The sequence below is a fragment of the Gopherus flavomarginatus genome, chromosome 19 (genome assembly GCF_025201925.1).
Source record: "Gopherus flavomarginatus isolate rGopFla2 chromosome 19, rGopFla2.mat.asm, whole genome shotgun sequence".
NCBI classification, from domain to species: domain Eukaryota; kingdom Metazoa; phylum Chordata; order Testudines; family Testudinidae; genus Gopherus; species Gopherus flavomarginatus.
The window spans coordinates 20,278,530-20,305,837 of NC_066635.1; the positions used below are offsets into that span (position 1 = coordinate 20,278,530).

Here is a 27,308-nt window from a genome sequence, read left to right on the forward strand (position 1 = left end):
TTTCTGCAGGTAGCAAACATACCTTGGTCCTGGCTAAAGTAAAGAATTTGCCACTATGAGTGGCCGGCCTCTCATGCTAGAGACTACAATGATCTAAGTGTTTTCCCTTGACTACAGGAAACAGTTAGAGCTCTATCAGTTAACTTGCATTTTACTTTACTATTGTTAGAGTTGTTAAATGCAATTCTCACTGCACAGAATTCAGAAGCCTAGGGAAAATTTAACTCTGCAGCTAGAACAGCTGACCAGGAGAGGGCAGTAAAGACTACTGAGGAGCTAGCAGTGATATATTCATTTGATACTATCAACCTGAGTTTTTGCTCTTTGATTTTAAGTATTATGATACAAGACATACACAAGATCAAACACATTTCTCTAGTTCAGCAGAATTTAGTGCTACTCATAACAGACTGTAGTTTCATTTAAATGACTAATGGCTGACATGCTTCGATTAAACTTCAGATATCCGAACATACCAGAACAGCACAGAAGATTCAGTTAGAAGATAAACTGGAAAACCTACCGCTAGCATTGGCAGCTTGAACAACTTCCATGTAAGAGGAAGGATCATCTGCTTTAATGTAGGAGTCAATTGCTTCTTTTACCATCCCTTTCTGAAGCTGGGCTTTAGCAAGCTGACTCCACACAGCAGGCTCATTGCAGCGTTCAGCAAATTCATAAGCACGATCCAGGTTTCCAATGTGTTCAATCAATACCTGAGGAAATAGCATCAGTCACCATCAGTACAGAAAGTTAATCTTAGGTTTTAAGACAACTAATGGGTTGCACCCAACACATTAGTTTGTTTTTTCCCTTTAGACCAGAGAGTAATCAAGTTTTGTTGGTTCTTTGAGATCCAGTCTCACTAATGCTCAGCATGACTCTCCCAATAACTGCTAACTTGTCTTCCACCTTCTGAAAGAAACTTAAGGGGCAAGTCTAAGAATGCATAAGTAGAATATGGCTGAAGTCTAAATGCAGCTGTGTAGCTCTGATTTCAACACTCAAGGCTTGTATAATCAAAGCTGAGACCAAATTTCAGTAGTAGAAAGAGACAGAAACTAGATAAGCCAGGAAGCAATAGGAAGGTGACTGTGCTGCCATCTTTGGAAGGGGATGCTACTGCTGGTAGTCCACTTCAAAAAAGATGCACATCAGAGCCAGCAGCACACTCCACCATTCAGGCTTTTATGCTGTCTCAAGAGCTTCAAGATTTCCTAATTGGAGAATCAGACTAGAATTTATGATACCTGCACAGCTGAAGTGTTGACATCAAATTTCCTGAAGATGGCAAAAGCCTCCTCAAAAAGCTCATTACTGATAGCAATGTTAGCAATATCTGGAGCATCATAATTATCCAGACGGTTAATATATTCCATGACACGAGTACGGTCAGCTTTAATAGCTGTGAGAATGAGGAGGTTTTGCAGGTTCCTAGTAAGAAATAGACAAGGCTATTAATGAGTGCTGAGTCAGTTACTTCACGGAATAAAATCCACTGGCTATTGTTAGAGGCGAATATTGTGTGAAAAACTCAAATCCAAGAACTTCCCCATTCTAAACTCTCATCCCCAAACCAAAAAAAAGAGTGAACCTAAAATTATGTTTACTCCCCAAAGCAGCTGGAATTTTTACTGCAGCAAGCCCCAGCACAGAGCTAGATGGCCTCCGTGAAGTTTATTGTAGCTTCCTATGTATGGTTCAGAACTTTTTACCCACCTGTGTTCACTGAACACTGAGTTATCAAGAACTATTTTCTCCAGCAGTTCAATGAGCTCATTGGGAAGATCAGCAGTCATGAAAGCTTTTACAGTAACAGACACTTCTTCGGGGTCCTGTGTCTCAGACAATGCAGTCTGCACAACCTATAGACAGAAAAGTCAAGCCATGGAGAAGCTATAGTCAGCAAGTTGCAAATATTTCACCTTCAATTAGAGCTTGTTCTGTCATTATGTTACATGTACTAGGAAGTTTGAGGGAGACTATACCTGGTCAATAAGTGGTCTTCTGTAAGGATTGCTTTCCAGCAGTACACTCCCCCACAATTCAGGATCCTTACGGCGAACTAAGTAACGTGAGAGGCTCTTGAAAAGGGAGTTTTCATTGCATACCTAAATGACAAAAAAAAGTAGATAAGTGAAGTCATCTGAAGTTACTTAAAGCAAATCTTTAATAGATTCATAGAAATTTAAGGATGGAAGGGACCTTAGAGGTCATCTAGTACAACCCCTTGTGCTAAGCCAGGGTGAAACATACTTCGACGAGCACTTTTTTTTTTTTTTTAGTGTTTATCTCCAAATCTTGGGACTGGGGAAAACAAGTTAACTTCTAATTATGTGGTTTGAATTTGGCAGCAAGTAAAGCTCATTTCAAGATTTAAACCAGAAATCTGAGGACTTTCCACAACACACTGTCACTGTGGTAGTTCAAAGGAATCTCACAGCTTTCAAATTTGGATCAGATCCTTGGAAGAGTTTACTTTTTCATCTAAATGAATCTGATTAAACAGGGACATGCCTTTTTTTTTTAACATTTAAAAAGTTCATGGTGCTATACTTATGCCAGTTAATTCCCACTTGTAACTTCTGCTTTTGAAGCTAAAGTTTGTTGCAATAATGCATAAAATCTCTTCCAAGATCACTCAAGTAGTTTTACTTTGTGGGCGATTCCACCCCATTTTCCCTGAACTCACTGGATATACGCACATTAATAAGCTCCAAGTCACACTGCCCACGCTCATAAGCCACACATGCCAAATGAGGATCTCTCTTCTCACAGTACTTCCCCACAACACGGCTGTCATAGTAGGGATTCTCACGCAGAAATCTTTCCGGGTTGTTGTTGCTGTCTATGTAGATTTTGGCCAGTGCATTATGAGTAGCAGGTTCCTCACAACCCTCATGAATTCTTGCTTCTAACCATGGAAGGAGCAGTTTTAGCCTAGAACAAAAATATAAGTTTTATTAAACAAACCTGCAGGATCTACCCAACCCAGAAACCTCCCCAGTTTCTTCCTGAAGGCATTACACACAATGGTAGAAGGAGTATTTATCTATAGTTTTCTTTATTGAAAGCTATCAAATTAGCTGAATGCCAAAAACCAAAGCTACCTCCATTAAGTCTTAATTGCAATGCCAAAGCATCCAGATGCACCTCAAGAGTCTACAATTAAAGATAACCTATTCTTCTCCATTAGCTCCCCAGTGTCCCATATAGGACACTACTGGAAGCTAAGGGAGAAACTTGTCACAAGGCTGTAATTTGTCTTTTATAATTTAAAATCACTGTAAACGCAGTAGCCTAATGAAGGTCTAAACCCTTTCCCCTTTTCAGATAGCTTGTGGTTAAAGCCTAGGGCCTAACAATCAGAAATTGGTAAAGTTTATTCTGAGGGAACAGAAACATTAGCCCCAATTCAAAACCATGTACAGAGACTGTTATTTGTGGAGTTGGATACCTGTTTCTTTTTTCTACTTCTGCAACAAGCTCATCAGTGGAGAATTGACCTCTCACAACAAGGATCAAGTTCTTTATCACATCTTCAGAGCAATCCACATCAAGCAATCCCCCAATTACAACAGGCAGACGGCTTGGATTCACCTAAGCAACAAGAACACTTTACTCAAGTGACAAATTGGAGTACCAAACCATGGAGGTATTGCATCTTCCTTCCCTGAGAAATCCATTTCCATGAATGAGAATTGCTAGAATATTGTTCAGCTTCAAGTGGGCCTGCTTCATTTTCCCTACTGGGACTCCAGACAAGCTCCTGAAGACTATGACCAGTTGAGAAATCCAAAGCATCTGCCTCAATCATGTGAAGATTGGCAAGAACTTACAACTTCCTCAGACTTCAGCAACAGGGCTAAGTAAGTGAACTATGTAGTGTGCTATTCTCATTCTTATGGGGAAAGAAAGGTGTGTTAGGCCATGGTGGCATTCCCCTCAAATGCAGCAACTCTATTAGCTTTCATGGAAGGGAAACTGTTTGTTGTACAAAACAGAAGGAATAAATAATGAAGAGTCAAATCACAATATTTTGCTAGGGTCTGTTTTCAATACTAAGGTCGCCAGAAGCAGAACCAATTTATCACATAGGAGATTATATAGCTATTTGTTGAGAGCACAAAGGAAGTTACATGGTTAACATCCTCTCCAATTCTGATAGCAAACTTGGAAGTCGGTTTGAAGTGATTTAGATTATGAGTTTTGTGGTGTTGGTATTGCATGTGTTTGTAGCTATGGACAGTCCTTGTGAAAAGAAACTGGATGAGACTGTATCAAGCCATTTGGACAGAAGCTTTTAAGTCCTTCTGGACATTTGGCTCTTACCTTCTGAACATAAATCTCAATATATTTTTGGAGGTTATTTCTATACAGGTACAGCACGAGGTCATGGACAAAGTCAAAGCGATCACATACAATGATCAGTGGTAACTGGTCAGTCAGTTTTGCTTCCTGCAAAAAGAAAAAAAGCAGAGCTATGAGAGTTACATTAAAACTGGAGAGAGTTAATAAATGAGGCAAGTCTGAGGAGGAGACCAGTCTGTGATTCAGAGATAGTTTACTGTTTAAATTTCAGCTGTTTTGGTTTCCTATATTAATTTACCTGACAGCATGTTACTATTGTTCCCAGTTCTTTGAAGCCATGCACACAGTGAATTGTCAAGGTTTACACCAGTTTATAATACCTAAAGCACAAACCCATCTGAAATGTCAGTCACTAGTCCTTGGCACACCCACATCTACAAAACAGCTTTACAACACAGGACAACAAGTATTACGAATCTAAGCTATACTTCAGCACGTGTGAACTGCCACTGGTGTTCAGCGTGCAGGATTAACACTCTGGGATCGCAACAGGAGTCTAACAGAACCATTTTAAGGATGATATGGTCTCAGTCATGTGTGAGACGACCAGATATGCATGATTGAGCTAGTTTCTCACCTCACACCTTAATCTGAAGAATCTCTGGTATCTGCAAGGAACCCACTGTTTCAGAGTTTAACTAGGATACCTGTGCAGAGTCACATCCATCTCAGGAACCTACCCAACTACCACATTGTTGCATCACTTACTTGTGACTGCAGAGGTCAAAAAAAAAAAAAAAAAAAATCAGAGCATGCATCAGTAGCCTGTATGTCCAAAGACCTTTGGGAATGAATGCCCCAAAATTATCTGGCAAAGGGCAACATGTCTAGAGTGGGAGCCAAATACTGTACGTTTAGAGTACCCTGAAGAATCAGCCTTGTCAGACCCAGCTACTAAAGTAGTTTAACATGCACATCCCAGAATGTAATTCTACATACAAATTGACAATGAAGGAGTTGACAGATGGGGAGACCTAATCGGGGGCGGATTTACCTGGTACATGTCCTGCACATTCCACAGACACAAGGAACAGCACAAAAAACAACAGCTTCCATCAGGAATTTGTTGACACAGTAGCCATTCATTGAGGATAATGTGTTGTCAATAGAAAGACTGCTGAGTTACACACAAAACCCTTCCCCCAATAATAGCAACATTTCTCTCACAGTTTATCTTCTGGGACATTAATCAGTTTTTCTGCACAACAGATGTGAGAAGTGTTAAGTAGCAATAGGTGTATTATGTTATTTAATAGATTTTGCTGTCACACACCACTAAATGGCTATACAACCAGGAAAAAATGTGAAGGCAGGAAATGTTCCCAGATTAAGGCTGATTCTCTGGCAAGTCTGTTTAGAAACAACCTTAGCTAGCAGTATTGACTGACATGTCTATAGACAGTGTAACAATGTCAACTGGCTACTGATTTTCAACTTCAGGTTTGAGGATGTAAAGATGCCATGTATGAAGATTTGCTCTGATTTCAGGTTATGGATACCACTAGTTCTCTAGTACTCATTTTCACAGAATGGTTATCCTGTAGTAGTAAGAAACTGAAATGGGATTTGAGATTACAACATTTGCGAGGGGGCGGGGAGGGGAAGGAGACAACTTTTTCCATTCATAGCTCATGTAATTAAATTCAACTGGCATTGTATGTTGAAGTTAAGTTTATTCAATGTGTCCACCTCCAAGATGCTAGGAAACACAGACTGGCTCAGCAGTATCCTCCAATACAGATAGTATCTGCTGACTTATGGATGCACATGCGACCTGAGGAACAGCATTCATCTTTGCTATATTACAGAATGTTTCTCATATGGAGACCGATTAAGAACTTTGTTTTGGACTTTCATATGTGTATGTGCAATCCAGAGTTTCTGTTCAAGATACCTACTCCCATTAGGTTACATCACTAAGTAGTGATAAGTAACAAGCAATCGTGCTGTAAAATAGAAAAATACTGTAGTGCTAGTCAGACTCTACCTTGAGGAAGTTTTTAACACGTTCTGGATCATAGCAGTTGCTCTCTCTGCAGATTCGTTCTACTTCTTTAATTTGCCCTGTCTTGCATGCAGCTTGGATATATTTGAAGTGCACATCTGGGTCCTGGCTGAAGTTTACAATTGAGCCCAAGAAATAAAAGAGACCTTAAGGAAAACAAGAGACTCCATATTAATTGATTTTTATTTGGTATGAAGACAAAGTTGATTATGTGATACAGTTTGCTCAAAGGACTTCTCCTAAGTCTCAGACTGCAACAGAGTAGCCATGGGATACCCAAGTAGACATATTTAAACTGGAGAAGCTAAACAGTGGGTGGACCACCACACAGAGAAGTGGAAATGTAGCTGAAGTGCAGTACTGTAATTTCTTCAGCAACTGAGACGGCATGCACAGAAGGGAGTTTCAGGCTCTTTGGAGCAATGCAAGCAATAGCAAAGTCACAAATCATCCCTCTCCCTAGGGCATATATTACACAAGTCCATCTGCTCCAGACAAGTAACTGAAGCTTTATACTCTAGTCTGGTTAGGAAGAGTCATGCCTCCCTTCACTTTGGGCCGCCACTGATCCTCTACACTCAAGCTGTGGCTGAATCATGGTCCAAGTATGCCAACTGAAACACATTCACTTCCATTTCTAATTTCCCCATGCAGTTGAGGGGATGAATACATGTCTTACTTTGGAAAAGTATTAAGCAGCTCTGCTTCCAAGATGCTCCCTGGTAGGTACACATTTATAAGTGTGCAATATTCAGTAGCTCAGTTTTGCCATGTATCTAATGTCTCTTGCACAAAGTTTGATCCTGCTGTGCAAACAGTTAACACTCCTTACTTGACCTCCCTCAAATGCAGTGTAGAGCTGAGCAGAGCAGTGATAGCTAGCTACAGGCCACACAAAGATGGATTAAGGTCAAGTGTTATTTAACAATTACATGCATTAAAGCAACTGCCATGTCACTTAAGAAAAATACTTGTGCGAGAAAGCTTAAGTCTCCCTGAAACAAATGGCCAAAAGGCCAATGCTTGATAGTGAGTTTTTGGGCAATGCTGTTTAGCTACAGGCTTTTACACAGAAAGCAGCTTTGAAAGGGGACCCTGTTCACCTATATGGCAAAGGCAAGATATTCCCTTATACAAGGAAAGTCAGACTGAAAAGCTTTCCAACAGCTAATGTCTCCATCTATTCCTATCCCAACAGTCCACTGGGAGTTGCAACAGGCTAATCAAAATCTGCAGTACCACTTACGCCATTTAGGATATTTCCCCCCCACCCCGTATAGATGCTGAAAGTGGATAAAAATTCAGTCAGAAAGGGCTGAAAAATAGATTGGGAATGGCTAAACTACCTACCAAGAGGGTGAGAGTGTAGAGGAGATACAAATATATAGAACTAAGCTCTAAATATGAATAGCCACCAGTAGAGACAGTTTAGAACAGCATTAAAAAACAGTAGGAGAGCTGGCAGCTACTTCAAGTATACAAATTTGATGCAGACACACACACACTGCCCTTGTCCCTATGGAGATCCTTTTAGGAGTCCCTGTTCTAAAGGCCTCCAACAAGAATCTACTTAACTAAAATAGTTTACCCAAGAAGTTCCATGGCAGGAGTGCAACTGGACAGTGAAGTAGTCAAAATGGCAGATTTAGACAGACTTCTTGAACTCTTGCTTTTGGAGTGTCAGACAAGCCCTACAAATGCGAAACTTTCTAATGTCTATCAGGTTGCCAAATGGACTCAAACACTCCTATACACATTAGCATACAGACTATTACATCTGCAGTATAATAGATACTTATGTTTAAGAAAGTGAAGTAGTGCTAAACAAAGTATTCCTATTGCATCTTACCTTCAAAGCTCTTAAAAGACTCAAAGAGCTCAATAAGTGACTGTGTTGACAGTTGTTCATGGTATTTTGAAGCTACCTGAACACAAATCTGCAGGTTTTGACGAATATTAGCAGAAAGCATGGCACGCAGACACTCCAGAGAGTCTTCTACTGATAGGGAGCCAAAATAATTCACCAGCCACTAGAGAGATAGGAAGATTACAAAGATTCTCCATATAAATATTAACACACCAATTTTAAAGCTGCATAAATATTGCAATTTGAAAGATACACTGCAAGCAGTGTGATAATTTTAAGATCCTGGAAGGTAAGCTAGCCAAAGCTATATAAGATTTTGGATTCTGTACCTCAGGGTTGAGAAGATGAGTGTGAACTACTGCACGCTTGATATCATACAAGTCAGTGAAGTGTTCTAATGCTCTCTGCAGCAGGCCAGCTTTCTCACAGAGCTGTGCAATGTGAGCCCTGTCATAGTGGGTAAACATCTGGTTTCCCAAGATAGCATCTGCAACCTATAAAGAGAGACAGTTGGAACAAGACAGTTTATTCTAGTTCTGGAGTTGTACATTGGATTATGCATGATGACTCGTCAGGAAGACTTACTACCCCAAATCAGAATGAAGTCTTGAACTAAAACTACAGAAGATCCTGTAACTATTTTAAAGAGATCACTTAGGATACTAGAATTAGAGCCAAGGTGAACAGTAGGTTTCTAGGCATGAACTTTGGAGCCAGGTCCAGATTTTTGGGGGGCATGAGAGTTGTTAGACCTGGAATATGTAGATCCTAGCTACAGAACAGGGAACAAAAAACCCTTTTTAAATAATTAGTTCTAGGCAAAAAGTTACATTTTAAACTCAGTGAAAACAGTATCTAGTCACATATTAAGCTAAGTAGAAACCCAGAAGCTACTATAATGTCCTCTAAAATTATACCTATGCTGATGGAAGTTTGGCTACAAGATACAAAAACCTGTTCAACTGAGTTTGAGGACATCTATAGGACATACCTGAGGTGCATGCATGAGGTTCATCTCAAGTAAACGTGTTTGTAGGGGACCCTCAGAAGGGCGGTTATTCTTCAATGCATCCAGCAAGAAGGCAGTACACTGCTGAATTAGGTTGTACTCCATAAAAACATCCACAATCTGGAGGGGTAAAAAAGAAGTTTAGAACTGCAGTACTACTTTAAGTTAAAACATTCCATTTCAAGAAGTGAACAAGTTTACTTCTAAATATGAAAGTTTAGATGCAGTCATGAGATCTAGCTTGATTTTACTAGTATTATCCCAGACAGTGGGAGCACTCATCTCATGTTCTTGTAAGAGTATGATTGCCTCCTCATGAGAACAAGGAATTTCAACTAACAGGTTATGCTTGAAACCTCACAAGGCAGAGCCAAGTACCTGAGCTATCACTTCTTGGAAACACTGCTGAAACAAGCTTAGCTTACCTATTTAAATTGCTTTTCAGTGTTAGAAAATTTAATTTTGAAAAGCCACATCTTCAGGAGGCAATTTAATAGACTTTCTCCACAGGCAGCTGTAAGTGGCAAGAATGAATCCCAACTCATTTGCTTAACAGTCTTAAGATTTGCAAGGTATTTAAGAAGTTATTACTTGTGTGATATCTGCAAGGGGTTCTTCATCCTGAACTAGCATTTGAGCAAACTGCTGTCCTTGGTCAGGGCTGATTCGCATTACATTCCTCAGCAGGAAAATCCAGTCTGGAGTATATCCAACCTGTAAAAGTAGCCACAATCAAGAGTTAGTGCTTCAAGAGAAGCTAAGTAAAAAGTTTGATACAAAGCCAAGGAGCAGCTACATGAAAGCATCAGTTCTTATCCAAATGAGTGTAGATTCTTCATTTATATCTCAAAGCACTTTTCCCATCTGTGTGGGGAATGTAAAAGAGCTACATGGGTAGACAAGCATGGAGATGTTGCCCAAGATCTGTCAGTGGATCAATCAAGATTTTAACTCGAGTGCCACATACCCCCCTTTAAGTAGCAGACCAAAGTGTAAGTTTTCAATTAAAAGGATAGTCTTGAATGCAATATTTCATATATAGCTAAATGTTCTGGAAAAATAGATATCCTATGAGAACAAAATTATCTCATAGTGGAACACCTTTTAAAAAAACAAAGTGGCTAATTTAGCATATTTCGGAAGTTTTGCTTTAAGTCTGTTTCTTAAACCCAAGCAGTTCCCCTTAATTTGTGCTCCTGAATGCAATAGGGTTTACAATTTCAAATGTTATTGCTATGTAGTTAGCACAGTCTCACCTTCTTAGCATACAGAACAATCTTCTGGACTTGTCCTGTTTCAGCAAAACATTGAATGACCTTGTTAGGAACATTAGCTCTTAGATAGACACTAAGTGCCAATGTAGGGTCCACAGACTTCACTAGATCTCCCAATTCTTCTGAACACTCCAACTGTTTAGAAAGAATATAGTTAAGAATAACTCATTTTAATAAATGTAGACTGGATGAAGGCAGAGCTACATATTCTAGGTCTAAAGGAGCATTCATGGATAGTGCTGGGATAACAATTTTCATATATACATATAGCAGGTTGAAGAGATGTCAAAGTATTTTCCAGTAACTATGGACTTAACTGTTAAGTTGCTTTATGAAAAAATGCATCCTAGTTGGTCATTGTTCATGGGCCAAAGTTATTACAAGTTTTAGCATTACAAAAATATTTCAGGGCTACTTCCCTTAAATATCAATCTATGATAGGATTAAGGAACACTTGTGTATCCTTATTACTTCAGCATAAACTGGATCATTTTTCAGTTTGCCTTTGGATTTTATTCCCTCTATCCTCCTCCAGGTTTGATTAGCACCACTAAGTGAGATTTATATAAAAATCTCAGTTGATAGAGTCAGATTAGAGTCAACTGGCAATGATCCAGTAGGTCTGCATTAAAATTCTTGTTCTGGTTGTTCTAAATTGGGGCAAGAGTGTACTTGTTCAGCATTGTGAGGAGGACTGGCTTACATCATTAGTTAGTGTCATCTCTCCAGCTAATTAAGGAGTGGCTGGGGGGGCGGGGGGGGGGGGGGGAGTGTCCCTGCCCACAGCATAGCATGAGTCACAGTAAGCATGACAAGGGCCTTGAATATAAAAAGTTGCTCAGAAATAGGGAAGAGGGAAGTCTTTGAAGGGACACTTAAATTATATTCTTCACACACACTCCCGCCTTGACTCCGCCCTGAGCCTTCGGAAGTAGAAACAGTTGTCAGTGTCAGTCAGTGGGTAGTAGATTAATGTAAAAAGTATCATGGAGATGTATTGTTTACACTGAAACACTGTCTGTCCTACATTTAAGGGGGTGGAAAAAAAAATATTCTACCACCAAACATCCCACAAAGTCACATTACTGATTTTTGTGCAGGATATAGGTTTCAGTCCTTCCAGTGGCCATGACATGACTGTTACTAGTACAGATTACCCCAGATTATTTAAAAATCACATGCACTGCAGCTTTACCTTATCCTCTTTTAACCATTTCTCCAGAAGCTGTTTGCGTCCCTGCTGAAGCACTGGCCTGCAGAGTTCCAAGGATTCATATTTGTTCAGCTGACCTTGGTCTAGCAGAATTCCAAAGTACTGGAGCAAGGGAGACGTCTGACCTGGCTGTGCTTGAACGCTCTGGAATCGGCGTATGGTGTCTGGAGTACGCAGGATTCCCTTACAAAGAGTTAGGGGATGCATTTTATTCACCAGTTCCATTACCCAGTGACTTTAGTTTTCAGTCCTGTAGGTTGTCTGATCTTACATATTCAAAGAATTGTTTGAACTATTTCTTCACCTGCTCTGGTTAGTAGCTACACTAACGAGAGTGGCATTTTCTCCTGTAGTGTCACAATTGAAGAGTTAAGCTATTTCTGAATGTGCTCTGGTACAAGCCCAGCACTGGCATAGATACATTAGAGATAACGTTTCCACCTTAGTTTGACAGTTTTGTACAGATGCCTTTAACATCTAGTTGGAAAACATTATCCTGATAACTAAGAGTAAAAAACTCCAATTCTAGAAGCAGTGCAGCTGTTCGGTATGCCCGACAGGCACTACTGGATGCCAAAAGGAAAGACCACCACCACCGGGTAAGTAGTAAAAGTCCGAACAGCTACTGTCATGAGGAGCCTTTACAGCCTTTGACTTTTCGGATTTCACGTGGACTCTGGATATTCTCTTTGCTGCTGGTTGTCTCCCTTATCCCATCTCTTACCACTGTAAAGCTTCAGATGCCGAAGTTTACTCCTCTTACTCCCATAATCCTTTTCTTTAAACCCAATTAGTGCCCTCTAATCCTGCAAGGTCTGTTTTTAAATAAAACACACAGCTACAATATCAACTTTGATCCAGATTACTACGCTTGTGTCTTGTACTATTCTCTCCACTTATCTTTGTTCCTTCAACTTAGTCTGGCTGAAGGCCTGACTTTTTATATTTGTGTCCACTGCTGCAGTACAAACAGTCCATTGAAGAGGTCTGTTCTAGACGATTGCTTTGGTGAACATACCTGTTCAAGCCATTTCAGTAGTGCTACTTCCAAGAGCAAAATGTTGATCCTTCTAACTTACCCATGTGAGTAATCACTGACCCATGTGAGTAATCACTGACTTCAGAGCACATCTCAGATGAAGACCTAACCTTGCAAAGGTTAAGAATGTGCTTAACTGTACATTTTCAGCTTTGATAAACATCTGTTTAGCAACACTTTATACCTTTGGTGCATTTGCTGCCACTTTTGCTGCCTCTGAGTAGTTTCCCTGGGCAAACAGTGCATTGAATTTTCGGGCAAAGAGTTCCTCAGCTCCTGCCAGATTGTTGCGGACAGCCATTCGCAAAGCTAGGTCAGGATTTTGTAGCACATTAGTGATGTAAGGAATTATGTTCTCTTCCTCTACACAGACTGAGAGCACCTGAATTGGATTTAGAGGGGGGAAAAAGGGACATTTACAATCAGTGCATCTTCAGGCTGCAATTAAGATAAGTATACCAGCTGCTCAGAGTAGATGCATTCTGCAAGCATTTTCAATATATAGTGCCACAACAAAAAAAGTAATTGTTTAGGGTGAAGGTAGGAGTAACAGGTTAGATTAAGCAGAGAAATATTTAGACTGAATGTCAGGAAGTATTTGCCACTGCAGTAAGCTATTTCTGCAGGACAAGCTCTGAAGTCAAAGCCCCATTTCTTGGTCCTACAGTTGACTTCAACAGCACTGTGAAGCAATTCCTTCACCCCAAAGAGGGATGAGTACTAAGTTACCCAATAGGTCCCCACCATCTCTCCTTTTGGGAATGAAAAAAAATAATTCTAGAGAGTGTAAACACATGAATTAGGGTTTAATAACTTCCCAAATATTTCACTGAATTGTCTCCTGAAATTGCAAGGTTGAATATACTGGTTGCCTGCAATGTCAATTTGAGAGGTTTCCCTATCCAAACATTTAGATCTAGGGTTTCCAGACAGAGCCCACCTGTTCAGAACCCATAGTTTGCTTTGTGCACAGCACTGAAATACTGAATGCCATTGAAAAACTGCAGAATTACTGCTTAGTTAGCAAGTCTCTCCTTCCAAAATTCCACTGAACATTAGATGCTATAAGAAACGCCCCTGAAGGGAATTTCCTCCATCTTCATCCACAAGAGTTTAGAAACCAGCCCACTCACATATTGCTCTGATTAAGATAGTTCTGCAAATAAAAAAAAGTCTGAGGGGAAGGAGACCTCATTCTCCATCACACGTGTCTTTGCCAGAACGATTAGTTGAGTCTCTGAAGAGACTTTGACTGCTTCCATTCATCTGCAAAATGACCTGACATGGTCTATTCCTTTCAAGGATTCAGAAAGCCACCAAAAACAGTATTCCTAGCACAAAAAGCCTGAAAAAAAATTAAACCTATATCTAGGGCCCCAAAGACCACCACTATTGCACAAACCAAAGTCAGTATCAATTTTATTTCTTACATGTAGAAGTGTTCAGCATCTGCATTCTATACCTAACCCTAGTTGGAAATAGTGACTATTATTTAGAGATTAACAGACTAGATTTTGCTAGTTACATAGCTACAAGCTCTTCCCACTCAGTAGAAAGCACTCATCTCCACCTAGCACTGCAGATTGTGCACTAGTATGTACAAGGACAGCAACTTGTGATTCAGATGTTGTAATAGCCAAAGTTGCCCCACTCATTGCTTCCAGGAGAATGTCTCTAGTAGTATTTTATGGGAAGATTAGACAACCTGAGGGAGAAGTTATGGTAACTACAATTGTGGGATTAAACAGATTCTCCTCAAGTAATTCAGAATTCCTCAAACTTGATGTTTTTAGATCTCCTATTCTACCATGTTTATTGCTTTATGTTTAAAAACAGCGAGTTCTTAAGTTTCTGCATTTTAGTGCCATATAGCAGGCATGGAGCACTAACTGAAAGAATTTATACAAGTTTTTCCCCCAAAGAGCCTGATCTACATCAGAGAAATTCCTTGTTTGGTGGTAAAATCTTACCACCTTTATGGAAGATCTGGACTCAAGAACAGCACTGGCAGCAGCTCATGTTTACAGTTGAAAGATAATCTGTGTCAATAGTTAATACTGAATTACACTTAAAAAAAGTTCAGCTAGGTGGAATGAAAGGATTCTTATACCAGCAAGCTGCCTTTCCACACAACAGAAGTTGTGTGCAAGTTAGACAAGTTTTATATAGGTAAACTCAAGTCTATTTTAATAGACAATTCTTCCCAATTAAGACATGACAACTATTTTCTGCCTTTCCTGTTTTATGCACCAGAACTTAAGATATGAGCCACCAATAATCACCGTTCAAGCATCTAATTCCATCCCTTTTGATAAAAGGAGGACAGAGTTCTGCACCTGACACCACTATGAGCTTGAACTCTTGCCCACCTTCACCTACCCAAAAAGGTATGCTGCTAGAGACAGCTTTAGACAATGAGAAGTAGAGCACTTGAATAATCAGTAATGTTAAACATGGTCTCTCCCTGCCCCCAAACAAAAACAAAAAAAGACCACCACACACAACCTGATGCTAGTCAAACATTCATGAACTCTGATCAGTTATCACCTAGTATCTCATTTAGATGCCAGTCTGTAAATTGTTCCACAAAGGAGAGAGAGTCATTTGAAGTGAAAGTGCCTATGTCAGTATACATACTGCAAGTTTCTCCTAGAAGACTGAGTGTTTGAACAGAAATGTTAAGAGGATACTTGTCAGGCATCACAACTATCACTTGTTCCCATTCCCCTCCCACTCTAATCTTGCTGGGACAGCCTAGTCAAGTGCTCTAGGAACAGAATTTCCTTACTTGTCCCTTTCTGTTAACTCCTATAATTCCAGCGGTTGCTTCATGCGGTGCAGTGACAAATATGGTTTCTCCACTGATTCTATTCATGTAGATGCACGTGCCAGTTTCAAGGTCATACAAATGGATGTAACCGTATTTTGTTATCAGAAACACCACATCATGTTTTTCACTAATCTGCAAGACAAGAGTAAGGTTGAACAGTCAGTGTACTTAAAACTTTGCTTTAAATTCAAATTTGTTGTAGTGTTACAAAGGTTAGCATGAAGGGGCACACTTGTTTTGATGGCACAAAGTGACTGTTTTACTGAATTGTGCTTGAGAGTGAGTTTGTGTGCACTTTACAGCATAGTAGCAGAATATCTACTTCATCATATTGTCATTTGGGCTTACATATCAAAATAGCAGGATACTTGTTCTATAAAGGGGAAAGGATAATCAGCAACTAAAAACAGCTTACAAAGTTTAAGGCTGGAGGAGTCGGGGGGAGATATACTTTAAGTATAAACTCTGCTGAACTAAATGTACTGGATTTTAGGACATGTATTTTTCTTTGCAAAACCTCAGATTCCGTAGCTGCACAGGAGTGTGTATATATTTATCATCCTGCTATATTACCATATCCCTGAGAGTCAGAGTTAATCTCATATCCTTCCATCTTGGTCTTGGACATCTACCATACCTGCATTGCTACAGGAAAGTCATTCTGTGCTTCAGGAGGAAAGAAGACATCCACTGCTTTCTTGGGAAATGGCTGGTTCCCTGTTGGTGGTGTGCCAACTTCAATGATATGCAACTGTACAACAGATGAGGTTAGTTAATACCTACTATATATTTTCTGAAATATTGCATAGCTACATGGCTGCTCAAATTCACTGGGCACTGTAGTTAGATTAGAAAGTAAGTGCTTTGTTTGCTGCCACATGAGCCTCATTATCAAGCTTACAAAAAATTCAGATTGTGTGAACAAGAATGCTATATATCAGGGCATCTGATCTTACTGTAGACCAAAGAAGCTTTTCCTTAGTTAATTCATAGATCACATTAAGCCACAGGTCTTCCCATATTCATGAGGCCATCAGAAGTTCCTCTATCACTCTGGGTGTAACCATATTCCCCAATATTGCTATGAAAAGCCATTATTGGCTACTCAGTTGTACTGCCATTTAACTGTCAGCTTGTGTATTTCTACATATACCTCCAATCTGACAGCATTGGGCACAGAAATTCAAGTTCAGTCACTTACAAAGTAGTTAATAAGCTGCATGTTTGTGTTTAACTGTCAGCCAGAAGCCAACAGACAAGTTCTCTTTTCCAGTTTAGTCTGTTCCAGTCATGAACTCATTTGCTATTCCAAAAATAGCTGAGAAGGCAAGTTTGGCTCCTAATGGAATTCTCTAAAGTTAAGAATTAAAGTGAACACTGTTCAGTATCAGGACTCAGACTTTAAGGTCAGAAGGGACCATTATGATCATCCAGTCTGACCTCCTGCACAATGCAGGCCACAGAATCTCACCCACCCACTCCTGTAACAAACCCCTAACCTAAGTAGGAAGAGCTCTGACTTTGAAAATGGACCTCATACTTTTTTAGATGGCAAGCACCAGAACTTTCACTTACTTCAGTTCAAATTTTGGATATTTGGACATCTGAACAAGTCATATCACTAAAGTTTTCTATGTCCCCAAAAATATAGATTATACGTGAATAACCCATTTTGCAGTTCCTAAGGGTTCTGCCAGTGAGTCTGCTAGGAGCAGTGTTAAGATTTACACACATGCATATAAAAAGCTATTTGAGGCTAGAGATCACTTAAAGCCACAAGATTCCTACATAAAGGAAGCACTTCCTTCCAAAACAGAGGAGAAAAAGGCAAACACTAACAAGCTCAGGGAAAGTCTATAGATGCATGCACTATGTAGTCTAACCTCTCTAGGGTTGCTTTTTGAAATCTCTTGTTTGCTCCCGGGCTAAATATTCTTAAGCAAAATGAGGTAGATAGCATCCAGAATCAGAGCTTACCTTGCCTCCAGCTTGACCTCTTACTGCAAAACAGAAGAGAGTAGACTCCTCAGCATTACCTTCCATCTTGAACTGAGCAAAACTAGCTGCATGCCCCTCAATAGGCTGGGACACTTTTCTATCTACAGAATAAAGCTGCATGGCTCCCACAACACGATTTTGCTAAACAAAACGTAAAGAGAAGTTAGTGACAAAGCATTTCCCCCCTCACAATACTACCTTAAGTATGGCAGATTGTAGTGTGAAAAACAGTTCGTTTAGTTTGAGTTCTTAAGTCAGCATCTTGATTCTGTAAACTAGTTAATTTTTTTGCTAATCAGATTTGATTGTACAGTAAATCCATTGTATCAGAACAACAACAACAGATATGAAACTGAAATGGCCAGCTGAACACTGGACGTAGAAGAAAAATAGAGAGTCTCCAAATAAGTTTGTTCAGAGTTAAGGGACCCCCCCCCACAAGTCTCAGTTTAAGATGGTCTTTGGCCTTAGCATATCTAAAAATCAAACTATTCATTGTCTTTGTAAGAAGAGAGGAATCAGAATATCATTACACACTGAGGAAAGTTATGCAGCTTACAAAAAAGCATGTCAGTCAAGTTTTGGCCTTCCAGACTGGTGTAATCAATAACTATTAAGTACCTGTGCAGATATGCCAGTCAGAAGTAACCATTTCTGCTTAGCATCTGTACGATAGTTGATGATCTGGCATCCTGCAAGACTAGAGTGCCGGTCAAACATTTTCACAGGCTGAGATTCTCCCTCCATGCTCCAGTGGTAGACTGCATTGTCAGTTACAAGAGCAACAGTGTTCAGCGAAATCCATTTCCAGAAGGTAACATCATCAGTCATAGTATGAGCCTTCATTTTACTCTTCATCTCAATGTTAAAGATTTGAAGCGTTTTCCCAGCTAAAAAACACAAGTTCAACTCAATAAGCTGAGTTCGTAGATGTCTCCCCTTCAAATACCATGATAGCTGCACTATGAAGTTAGACTTAGCATCTAGCCTTCCTTTTAGGAGGATGCCATAATGGACTGCATTTGCCTATGACATTCATAGTGATAAGCTAAACTATTAGCCAGACATTTCTAAAGCTATGTTATTACTGCACATGGCCGTACAAAATACCCTGACCTCTCAATTGGCTGTTGCTTAACAATTTTGAACAGATGGTGGAAACAGCTTTTTACTTAAGTGACAAACCATCTGAACAATCAGTTTTATCAGTTACAGGTAACCACATTTTTAGATGTACATATTTAAGAACACATTCAGTTGAATTTCTCTTGAAACTTGTTAGATGTCAAAAAAATCTGTCCAGGTGTTTCAAGTATAACAAACCACAATCATCAAAAAGTGGGCTCTGTCAGGTTTGTTTGTAATTCTGTTTCATTAACCAAAACACTTATAAGTTGGTAAGCTAACAAAACAAAGGATCTTTGGCTGCAAAAGACCAGAGATAAATATAAACTACATATGGGACAGGGAGGGAGAACCAGAACAAGGGACTAATGCAAGCTCCAGAGGATAGGGAAAGGCAAATGTTTTGAATTACATTGAAGGGTAAATACACATGTCCAAAATAATGATGCTGCCACCCATTTTATTCCTTCTGCCACCAGAATAATGCTTAGATTCATTCTATAGTAGCATATGCTGAAGAATCACCGCTACTTTTAAAGGGGAACAAAAAAGTTTGAAGTGGCATGCCAAAAAATTTCTGGCTCAGCTAGTTGCTAATCAAGGGAATGCAGAGAGCAGAAAGTTCAAGCTATTCCCATTATTAATAGACATGTACCAGTGAAGGACTAGCTAATCACATTTATATGATCTTTACTGTAAGAGATGCAAAACACAGGCTATTTTATATGCACTGGTGGCTATTAAAAGCCAACTGTCAAAAGTTTGTTGCATACTTTTAAAACTAGGTTTCAGTTAAAGGTTAGAAAGGAGTCCCATATGGGTCACAGTGACAGTCTACTACAGATTTTGATTTGGTTGACAGTCACTCTGCTAACAAGATAGCCATGTTCCAAGGCATATAAGGATGGAAATAGGGGTTAAGGAATGCTGCATCTGAACTGCAAATGAGAAGTTTGGTGTTATGTGCTAGAGATACTACAGTTCATCTAAATCTCAAGGTCTCGTTTTGCACCATTTCATAATGCTATTTTTCAAGTATGGGGTATTACAGTTAACACAAGGGATAATGTAAGGGAACTAGAGTACAGTCCAGTTTTATTTCCATCCCACACAATATGCAAAGCACACCAAGCGAAAAAACAACTAGACTTGAGTTGTAAGAGTCATAATCCTGCTTATAAAAAGTCTGAAGGGTCCTAAGTTTACTGCTTTAGGCCAAGTGCAACTGTAGAGCTTTCAAACTGGTACTTTTTGAAGTAAGTTTCCTAAATTTGGAGTACATGGTTTCCTTAACCTCTTCAGTGCTACTCTAAAGAATATCTAGGGACGAGCATGTAGGCCGTTGTCCGCTCTTACACCTTAATTATTCAGTAACATGCACTGTAAGCCTTTAAGCCTTTGGACTTTGGCATTCTCTTTTCATAGAGCAGGACAAAAACTAATACAATCTAAATTGAGAACTCACCATCTGCATACACAAGAAAGCATGAGATGCAAACAAAATAGGAGTACAACATTAAAACCATCAGAAAGATTAATGTAACTATTTAGCGTCCGAATCCAAAGCAATACAGGACAATAGATGAGAAATTAAAGTAAGGGTTTTTCTCTTAATCAGATCTAATAGATTAGCTCAGGGGTAGGCAACATATGGCACATGTGCCAAAGGTGGCACGTGAGCTGATTTTCAGTGGCACTCGCACTGCCCAGGTCCTGCCCACTGGTCTGGGGGGCTCTGCATTTTAAATTTTAAAATGAAACTTCTTAAACATTTTAAAACCCTTATTTACTTTATGTACAACAGTAGTTTAGTTTATATTATAGACTTATAGAAAGACCTTCTAAAAATGTTGAATGTATTACTGGCACGCAAAACTAGTTAAATTAGAGTGAATAAATGAAGACTCGGCACACCACTTTTGAAAGGTTGCCAGCCCGATTAGCTTGATCTAAAACAAAGGTTGCATAGACTAATTCATGAATAACTTCAAAAATTAAGCTAATCATTTTAATTTCCAAACAGTTTATCCTCCCTAAAAAATGGGAAAATACACAGTACTCTTTTGAGCATAACTGTCAATGGATGACTTAGTACATGTTTGACCTTGCACTACAGTTTTAGTGTAGTGTGGAGGATACAGTTTTTAATTTGTTGTGTAATATGTAGCTTGACAGAGTTTGACTTCTGTATCTTGTAAATCTGTAGAGCATTTAGTGACTCATGAATTTTTCAAAATGCACTAAACTATAAAGTTGTTCGCCCTTGTTTGACTCACTTGGCACACCCTCTGCCCCCCTCCCACAACCCCCAGGAGGTCAGATCTGAGAACAGATGGACAGCAATAATCCTTTCATCCTCCTCTCCTCCCCCCAAAAGGGAGTCCAGGTTTTTTGGGGCAAGGAGTCACCTGAAACCCCTTTTGTTCCATGAAGAGTTACTATTAACTAGGAATTTCAGACAACTATCTCTGGCTTCCATAGCTGGACTAGCCACCACAAGCTGTAAGATTGTGTTAGACAGTCTATTCACCAAGCAAAATCCTGATCTCAGCTGTAGGTGGACCAAGACTAGAATATAGAAAAGCAGACAGCAAGTCGTTATCAAAAAACTTACTGCAAATCAGCAGCATTCTAGTCAACAAGTCTAGGATGACAGCTTAGCGGAGGATAGCTAAGACAAGGATACAGATTTTCCATGGGGAATTTTGGGAAAGGCAGACAAACATCTTAGAGCAACCAGCATGCTCTTAGACTGTCTTCACAAAATCGGGGTTAACCTTTGATATGCACTTTTCAGTCTTTAAAAACAAACAATGGATTTGCCCTGAACTGGTAGTTTACACAGAAAGTTATACAATAGTCAGATCTTAAAACATAAGATGTTCTTTTCATACCTTTTAGTGCAATGACTTTGCTAGCAGGATTCATGATAGCACTGTCAGCCGAAATTGGTCTGCGAATGGGATTGCTGGGGTCATTCATGTCAATAATCACCACTTGTGCTTGTTCTCCTACTTTCTCTCTTATGCAGATGAATTTGTCTGACTCCATAGTCAGAGTACTGAAGCCAATGTTAGCTGGGTTGATCCCCAGATTTTGGAGCTAGAAGACAAAAAATAAAAAGTTTAGTCACACTAAGTTTGTATTACATAGGATGATTATCAGCTGAAGTCTGGTTCATGAAATCTACTCTATAAAGTGAACAATAACCATGAAGCTTTGTCAGAAAGTATTCTTTTGCAAGCTTTTCCCTATAATAGGTCTTTTACTGGGAAGAAGGGCATGGGAGAGAGGTCCACCACCTGGAAGGTGTGTCTGAGCACAACTGGAGGAAAGTCTGCTATGCTTTATTCCAAGATGGGTTCCAGAGCATTTTTCTAACATTTAAGAAGGTTCAAAATTTTAGTCTGATCTTGAGTATGAGGTATGCTCTCAAATTTTGTTGCACCACAACCCCCTTCTGACAATGAAAATTACAACATGACCCCAGGAGTGGGGACTGAAGTCTGAGCCCACCACCCCTGGTGGAGGGGCCAAAGCCCAAGGGCTTCAGTCCTAAGCTGGGCAGGCCTGTAACCTGAGCCTTGCCACCCAGGATGGAAGCTAAAGCCTGAGCCCCCGCAAGTCTAAGCTAGGCCTGGTGACCCCATTAAAATGGGGTCCTGACCCACAGATTATTCTTCTAGAGCAGCAGTTCTCAAAGTAACTTATGGCAGGTCCACATGAGCAGTTTTCAGGTATCTAAAAGGGTGTCATCAGGAGGAGGGAGAAAACTTGTTCACCTTAGCCTCCAATGATAGAACAAGAAGCAATGGGCTTAAACTGCAGCAAGGGAGATTTAGGTTGGACTTTAGGAAAAAGTTCCTAACTGTCAGGGTAGTTAAACACTGGAATAGATTGCCTAGGGAAGTTGTGGAATCTCCATCTCTGGAGATATTTAAGAGTAGGTTAGATAAATGTCTATCAGGGATGGTCTAGACAGTATTTGGTCCTGCCACGAGGGCAGGGGACTGGACTCTATGACCTCTCGAGGTCCCTTCCAGTCCTAGAGTCTATGAGAGCTGGAAGGTGCAGATTCTAGGCTGAGGAGACATACCTGCACTCTTTGATTGAGAGAGTGCACTAAAAATATGAGTGGTATAGCCATGGTGTTAGGAAGGGCTAGCCGCTCAAGTACAATTCCATCTGAGGCCACAGGCAGGTACTTTGAGTGGTCAGCCCCTCTGGTTGTTCATGCTGCCATGGCTACACTTCTACTTTTAGTGCACTAGCTCAAAACACACTGCTCAAGCATAGGTATCTCCCCCCCAAGCTGGAATTCGTGTCATCCGTGTAAGTTTCTGGTAGTTCTCTCCTTCCAAAAAGGTGTACACTGAAGCCAGAGTGAAGAGCTTAATATAAGAATTGAGAGCAGTGCGTTGGACAACTCAGCTGCACCTGAGCCATTTTTGTTCTGATGTGGATGATGTATTCAGTATTCAAGCCTCAAACTTGTTTCTAGAGACCAGGCTAAGGATTTAATTTCTGCACCTGACTACCTCAATAAAAAACATTGAATTTTAGACCATTAACTATAAACCTAAGTATGTTAGATGAAGTTCTCTCATTTGTCTTAACCACTTCTGTACTGGTTAGATTAGAGGGTAAATTTACATGTAGTGATTCTCACAATATTCGGTGTTTAACAAGGAGTGCATAACAAACAAAGTCAGGATAGTGGTTGAAGTAGTGCAGTTCACACTTCCCAGAAGGGCAAGGGTGGAGCACATAGAACACTGCCTACTACTGCATAAAGAATTTACTGAGCCAGGCAGCCACCCCTTCCTGCTTAGACCTGATCTGCCTCTCTTGAGAAATTTGTTGATTAAAAGCTTACTTTAGAAGTAGGAGCTTAGGGAAAAAAGGTTCAGTTCAAGTGCTTGAAGGGAGTATGCTTTCTTTAATTTTAAATGCTTCAAGTGTTTAAAACCAAAATTTTAGCCAGCAAAGCTCAGTAGTACAAATATTCTTCTGGGGGTCAAGGTATTGAGACCCAAGTTCAGGTCCTGTTTCTAACACACTGACTTTTAGGACAAATGACAACTTATGCCTCAGTTTCTCACTGGTAGAAGTGGAGAGTAGCTACCTAACAGGGATGAGACATTTTGTAAAGCTTAGAGCTTTGGATGAAACTATAGGATTGCAATTAATTTACATTAGTATCAAAGTTGCGGGAAGATGAGTGGTCTTATTCTACCACTTAAAGTTCAGAACTTTGCGTTCATTTATGAAAAGACAATGCTTAGTAACCAAGGCATATTTAGTTCAAAAGTGAAGAGGTCAAACATGTGGCTCCTTGACAGAGTTTGGTCTTTAAACAAAGCTACTTTTGAAGAACAGTGTTCTGGAAACCACATGTTAAATTTGAGTAAAATGTTGGTGTTCTAACACTCTTATCAGTTATCCTTGGTGCAGGCTTTATGAAAGGCTCCACCTTAGCAATTCTATTACAGTCTTCTCTTGCACACTCTGATAAAGAGGGTGTGTCATACTGTGCTACTCTGCTCAACCTTCCCTTTCCCACAACATTGTAAAAGGAGTTTATAGAAGCAGCCAACTTACAGGGTGCCAGATTAGAATGGTGGATGCCTTAAAAGCAACTTTTAGGGTATGGCTACACTTGAAATTTCAAAACGCTGCCACGGCAGCGTTTTGAAGTGCGAGTGTGGTCAGAGTGCCAGTGCTGGGAGAGAGCTCTCCCAGCACTGCACGTAAACCACATCCTCTACGGGTGTAGCTTGCAGCGCTGGAAGCTGCGCTCCCAGCGCTGCGGCCCTGATTACACTGAGGCTTTACAGCACTGTATCTTGCAGCGCTCAGGGGGGTGTTTTTTCACACTCTTGAGCACAAAAGTTGCAGCGCTGTAAAGTGCCAGTGTAGCCAAGGCCTTAGAAAGAATCCATATGATCTAGTGCAGTGGTTCTCAGCCATGGATAACATTTACCCCTGGGAGTATGCAGAGGTCTTTTAGGGGTATATCAATTCATCTAGATATTTGCCTAGTTTTACTACAGGCTATATAAAGAGCAGTAGTGAAGTCAGTACAAACTAAAATTTCATACAGACAATGATTTGTTTATACTGCTCTATATACACCTCTACTCCAGTATAACGTGACCTGATATAACATGAATTTGGATATAATGCATTAAAGCAGCACTCTGGCAGATCAAAGCAAGTTCAATATAATGCGGTTTCACCTATAACATGGTAAGATTTTTTGGCTCCTGAGGAGAGTTATATTGGTGCAGAGGTGTACTATAAATATTATAATTTGAATATACATTGAAAAGTACATAAGAATGAGAACAATTTTATTAATAGTGTACTTTGACACTTGTGTATTTTTATGTCTGATTTTAGTGAACAAGTACTTTAAATGAGGTGAAACTCGGGGGGATGGGGGGATAAGAAAACAAATCAGACTCCTGCAAGGGATCCAGTAGTCTGGAAAGATGGAGTGCCTCTGATCAAGTGAATTGTGATTGGAGTCAGAAACCTAAGGCTTACCTCAAGCTGCTACTGACTTACACAAGGCAACAGAGTCACAAAGGCTTACTACTTCCTCCATATTTCCCTCCCAACAAACCCATCATTACTTCCCAAATGAGGAAATTCCTTCTTAGTTAACGAAGGCATTGTGAGGTTCATGGTTTTCACAGAAACTTAAAATATTAGTTTTATTCTACTCTCTAGCTTAGCTTGTCCCATTAACATTAGGTTGTCTTTTAGATCAGAAGATCTAAACTACTTCTGCCACAAAGTGAACAGATGTTCAATGCTGAACAAGTCTCCCCCCCTGCCAAAGAGTCAGATTCTCCTGTGAAGCTCTTCAGTGGATGATCTGCCTGCTATGGCCCAGATTTTTAAACTTAAGCAAAAAAGTGTGCAAGTCAGCTTTTCCGCATGCATATATTCACATCTGCATCAAGGTTTGTATGCTGTTTGAAAGTCTAGGTCTATTTATAAAAAAATAAAAAAAGAGGCACCATCCAATTGGCAGGCTAACCAAGCTTTCACTTGTGTTGACTGTGCCATGTCTTGTTTAACCCGGGCTCCTTGGGGACAGAGATGGAGTTCTTCTGTACAACTTAATGTGAGCAAGGTCAGACAATGTACTAAGTCATCTAATCCATTTAAACTCATTTTAATTCTATTTAAGTTCCACTCTATCCTTCCAGTCACTGTTGGACAATGCAAGCCACTCTTCCCCTACAAAGAGAGAAGTGCCTTATGTTTACACTAGACAGTCACAGCTAATCCAAGGAACAAGAGGCTAGCCACTACTACTGTAATACTGTAGCTCAGTGAAACCTACTCCTCTGCTTAAGCATCCCATAAGTTTCTCCTGAATGCTTGACATTTAAAAGTTACTGTTGTATTTCACATTGCAAGCCATGTTGTACTCGGCATGGGAGAGACCACATTGGAATTTGGCTTACTATAGTCATTACTAGACTTTTGTTTAAAGAGGCAGGCAACAAAACCAAGCAACATTTGGGACAGGACAAGTGATGTGTAAAAAAGATAATACTCATTTTATACCCATTGGTAAATTGGGAATGTTGTGACAAATATGGAAATTTCCTGCAATATCCTTAAACTCTGTATAAGGAATTTTTTCAAGTATTTTTAGATTAATGAAAAGTTCAAGTCTTATTGTGGGCTGGGACTGCATACAACTTCTCGGGGAGATGGGAAGTGAATCCTGAGGAGTGTAATGAATTTTAAAGAACTTCATTGAGTGTGCAGACAAGAATGTACTTCTGGGACTTCAAGTGGTTGCCTGGAGAATCTCTAGGGGAAGGAAAATGCAAATTCCTGATGTCCAGTTATGCAAAAACCGGAAAAAAGACTATGAACCTTTTGAACCTATAGCCTGAAGAGAGGACCACTGTCAATTACCTATTCCTGGAGTCTCAAGATCAAAGGCTCAGCTATATGAAGAGGTTAGTCTCGCCTTTATAACTAGCACACCTATGAACTTGTTACCACAGGAAAGCCCTGTTGAGGTTTGAAGGACTCTCTACCAGAGCCCATGCTGGAGTTGGGGGGTGACTGCTGACAAGTTTATCTTCTTTTGGTTGTAAGAGGTTTTCACTTTAAGATAAGTGTGCTTGCTTAGAGAGCTGTGTGGTAACTTAACACTACTGGCAATTACATTATTCATAGCCCTCAAAGAGAAAGCAAAGTGCAGGCACTGGCCTGTTTTGGCAGTCTGTCTTGCTGGGGATACTAGTGTGGACATGAAACTGAAGCCTAAAAACTCCTGGTCAAGAGGGAGAAAGATATGGGTCTCTGCCCAAGAAAGGTGATGATTAAGGAGCCTGGAGCCTAGGGTGTGCACTCTTGGTGGACCAATGAGGAGGAACACAGGTGCAGTTCCCATGGACTGTGAAACATGTTATTTTTCTTCTCATTTCTGACTTTGGTATTGAGGCAAAAATTGGTACAATTCCTGACCTCAAGTCAGTGCTCCAACCATGCTCCCATGGAAGCTTGAGTCTGCTCAATCACTTTTCTTCCCACTCACTCTGC

General features: G+C 40.0%; 1 protein-coding gene across 2 annotated transcripts in view; it reads right to left on the reverse strand.

The window, feature by feature from the left end:
• CLTC (clathrin heavy chain) overlaps positions 1–27,308 on the reverse strand; it is a 57,326-nt gene that overhangs the window by 12,058 nt on the left and 17,960 nt on the right. For both annotated transcript variants that reach the window (XM_050928763.1, XM_050928762.1), the window contains exons 2-21: positions 21,626–21,833; positions 18,228–18,496; positions 17,586–17,747; positions 16,246–16,359; positions 15,567–15,740; positions 12,963–13,160; positions 11,722–11,922; positions 10,509–10,661; positions 9,844–9,966; positions 9,235–9,372; positions 8,573–8,737; positions 8,226–8,406; positions 6,359–6,522; positions 4,333–4,458; positions 3,458–3,600; positions 2,706–2,940; positions 1,989–2,111; positions 1,720–1,865; positions 1,251–1,434; positions 524–716 (exon numbers count right to left, since the gene is read on the reverse strand). In XM_050928763.1, the coding sequence (XP_050784720.1) occupies positions 524–716; positions 1,251–1,434; positions 1,720–1,865; positions 1,989–2,111; positions 2,706–2,940; positions 3,458–3,600; positions 4,333–4,458; positions 6,359–6,522; positions 8,226–8,406; positions 8,573–8,737; positions 9,235–9,372; positions 9,844–9,966; positions 10,509–10,661; positions 11,722–11,922; positions 12,963–13,160; positions 15,567–15,740; positions 16,246–16,359; positions 17,586–17,747; positions 18,228–18,496; positions 21,626–21,833 (3,400 nt within the window). The remainder of the gene's footprint in view (positions 1–523; positions 717–1,250; positions 1,435–1,719; positions 1,866–1,988; positions 2,112–2,705; positions 2,941–3,457; positions 3,601–4,332; positions 4,459–6,358; positions 6,523–8,225; positions 8,407–8,572; positions 8,738–9,234; positions 9,373–9,843; positions 9,967–10,508; positions 10,662–11,721; positions 11,923–12,962; positions 13,161–15,566; positions 15,741–16,245; positions 16,360–17,585; positions 17,748–18,227; positions 18,497–21,625; positions 21,834–27,308) is intronic.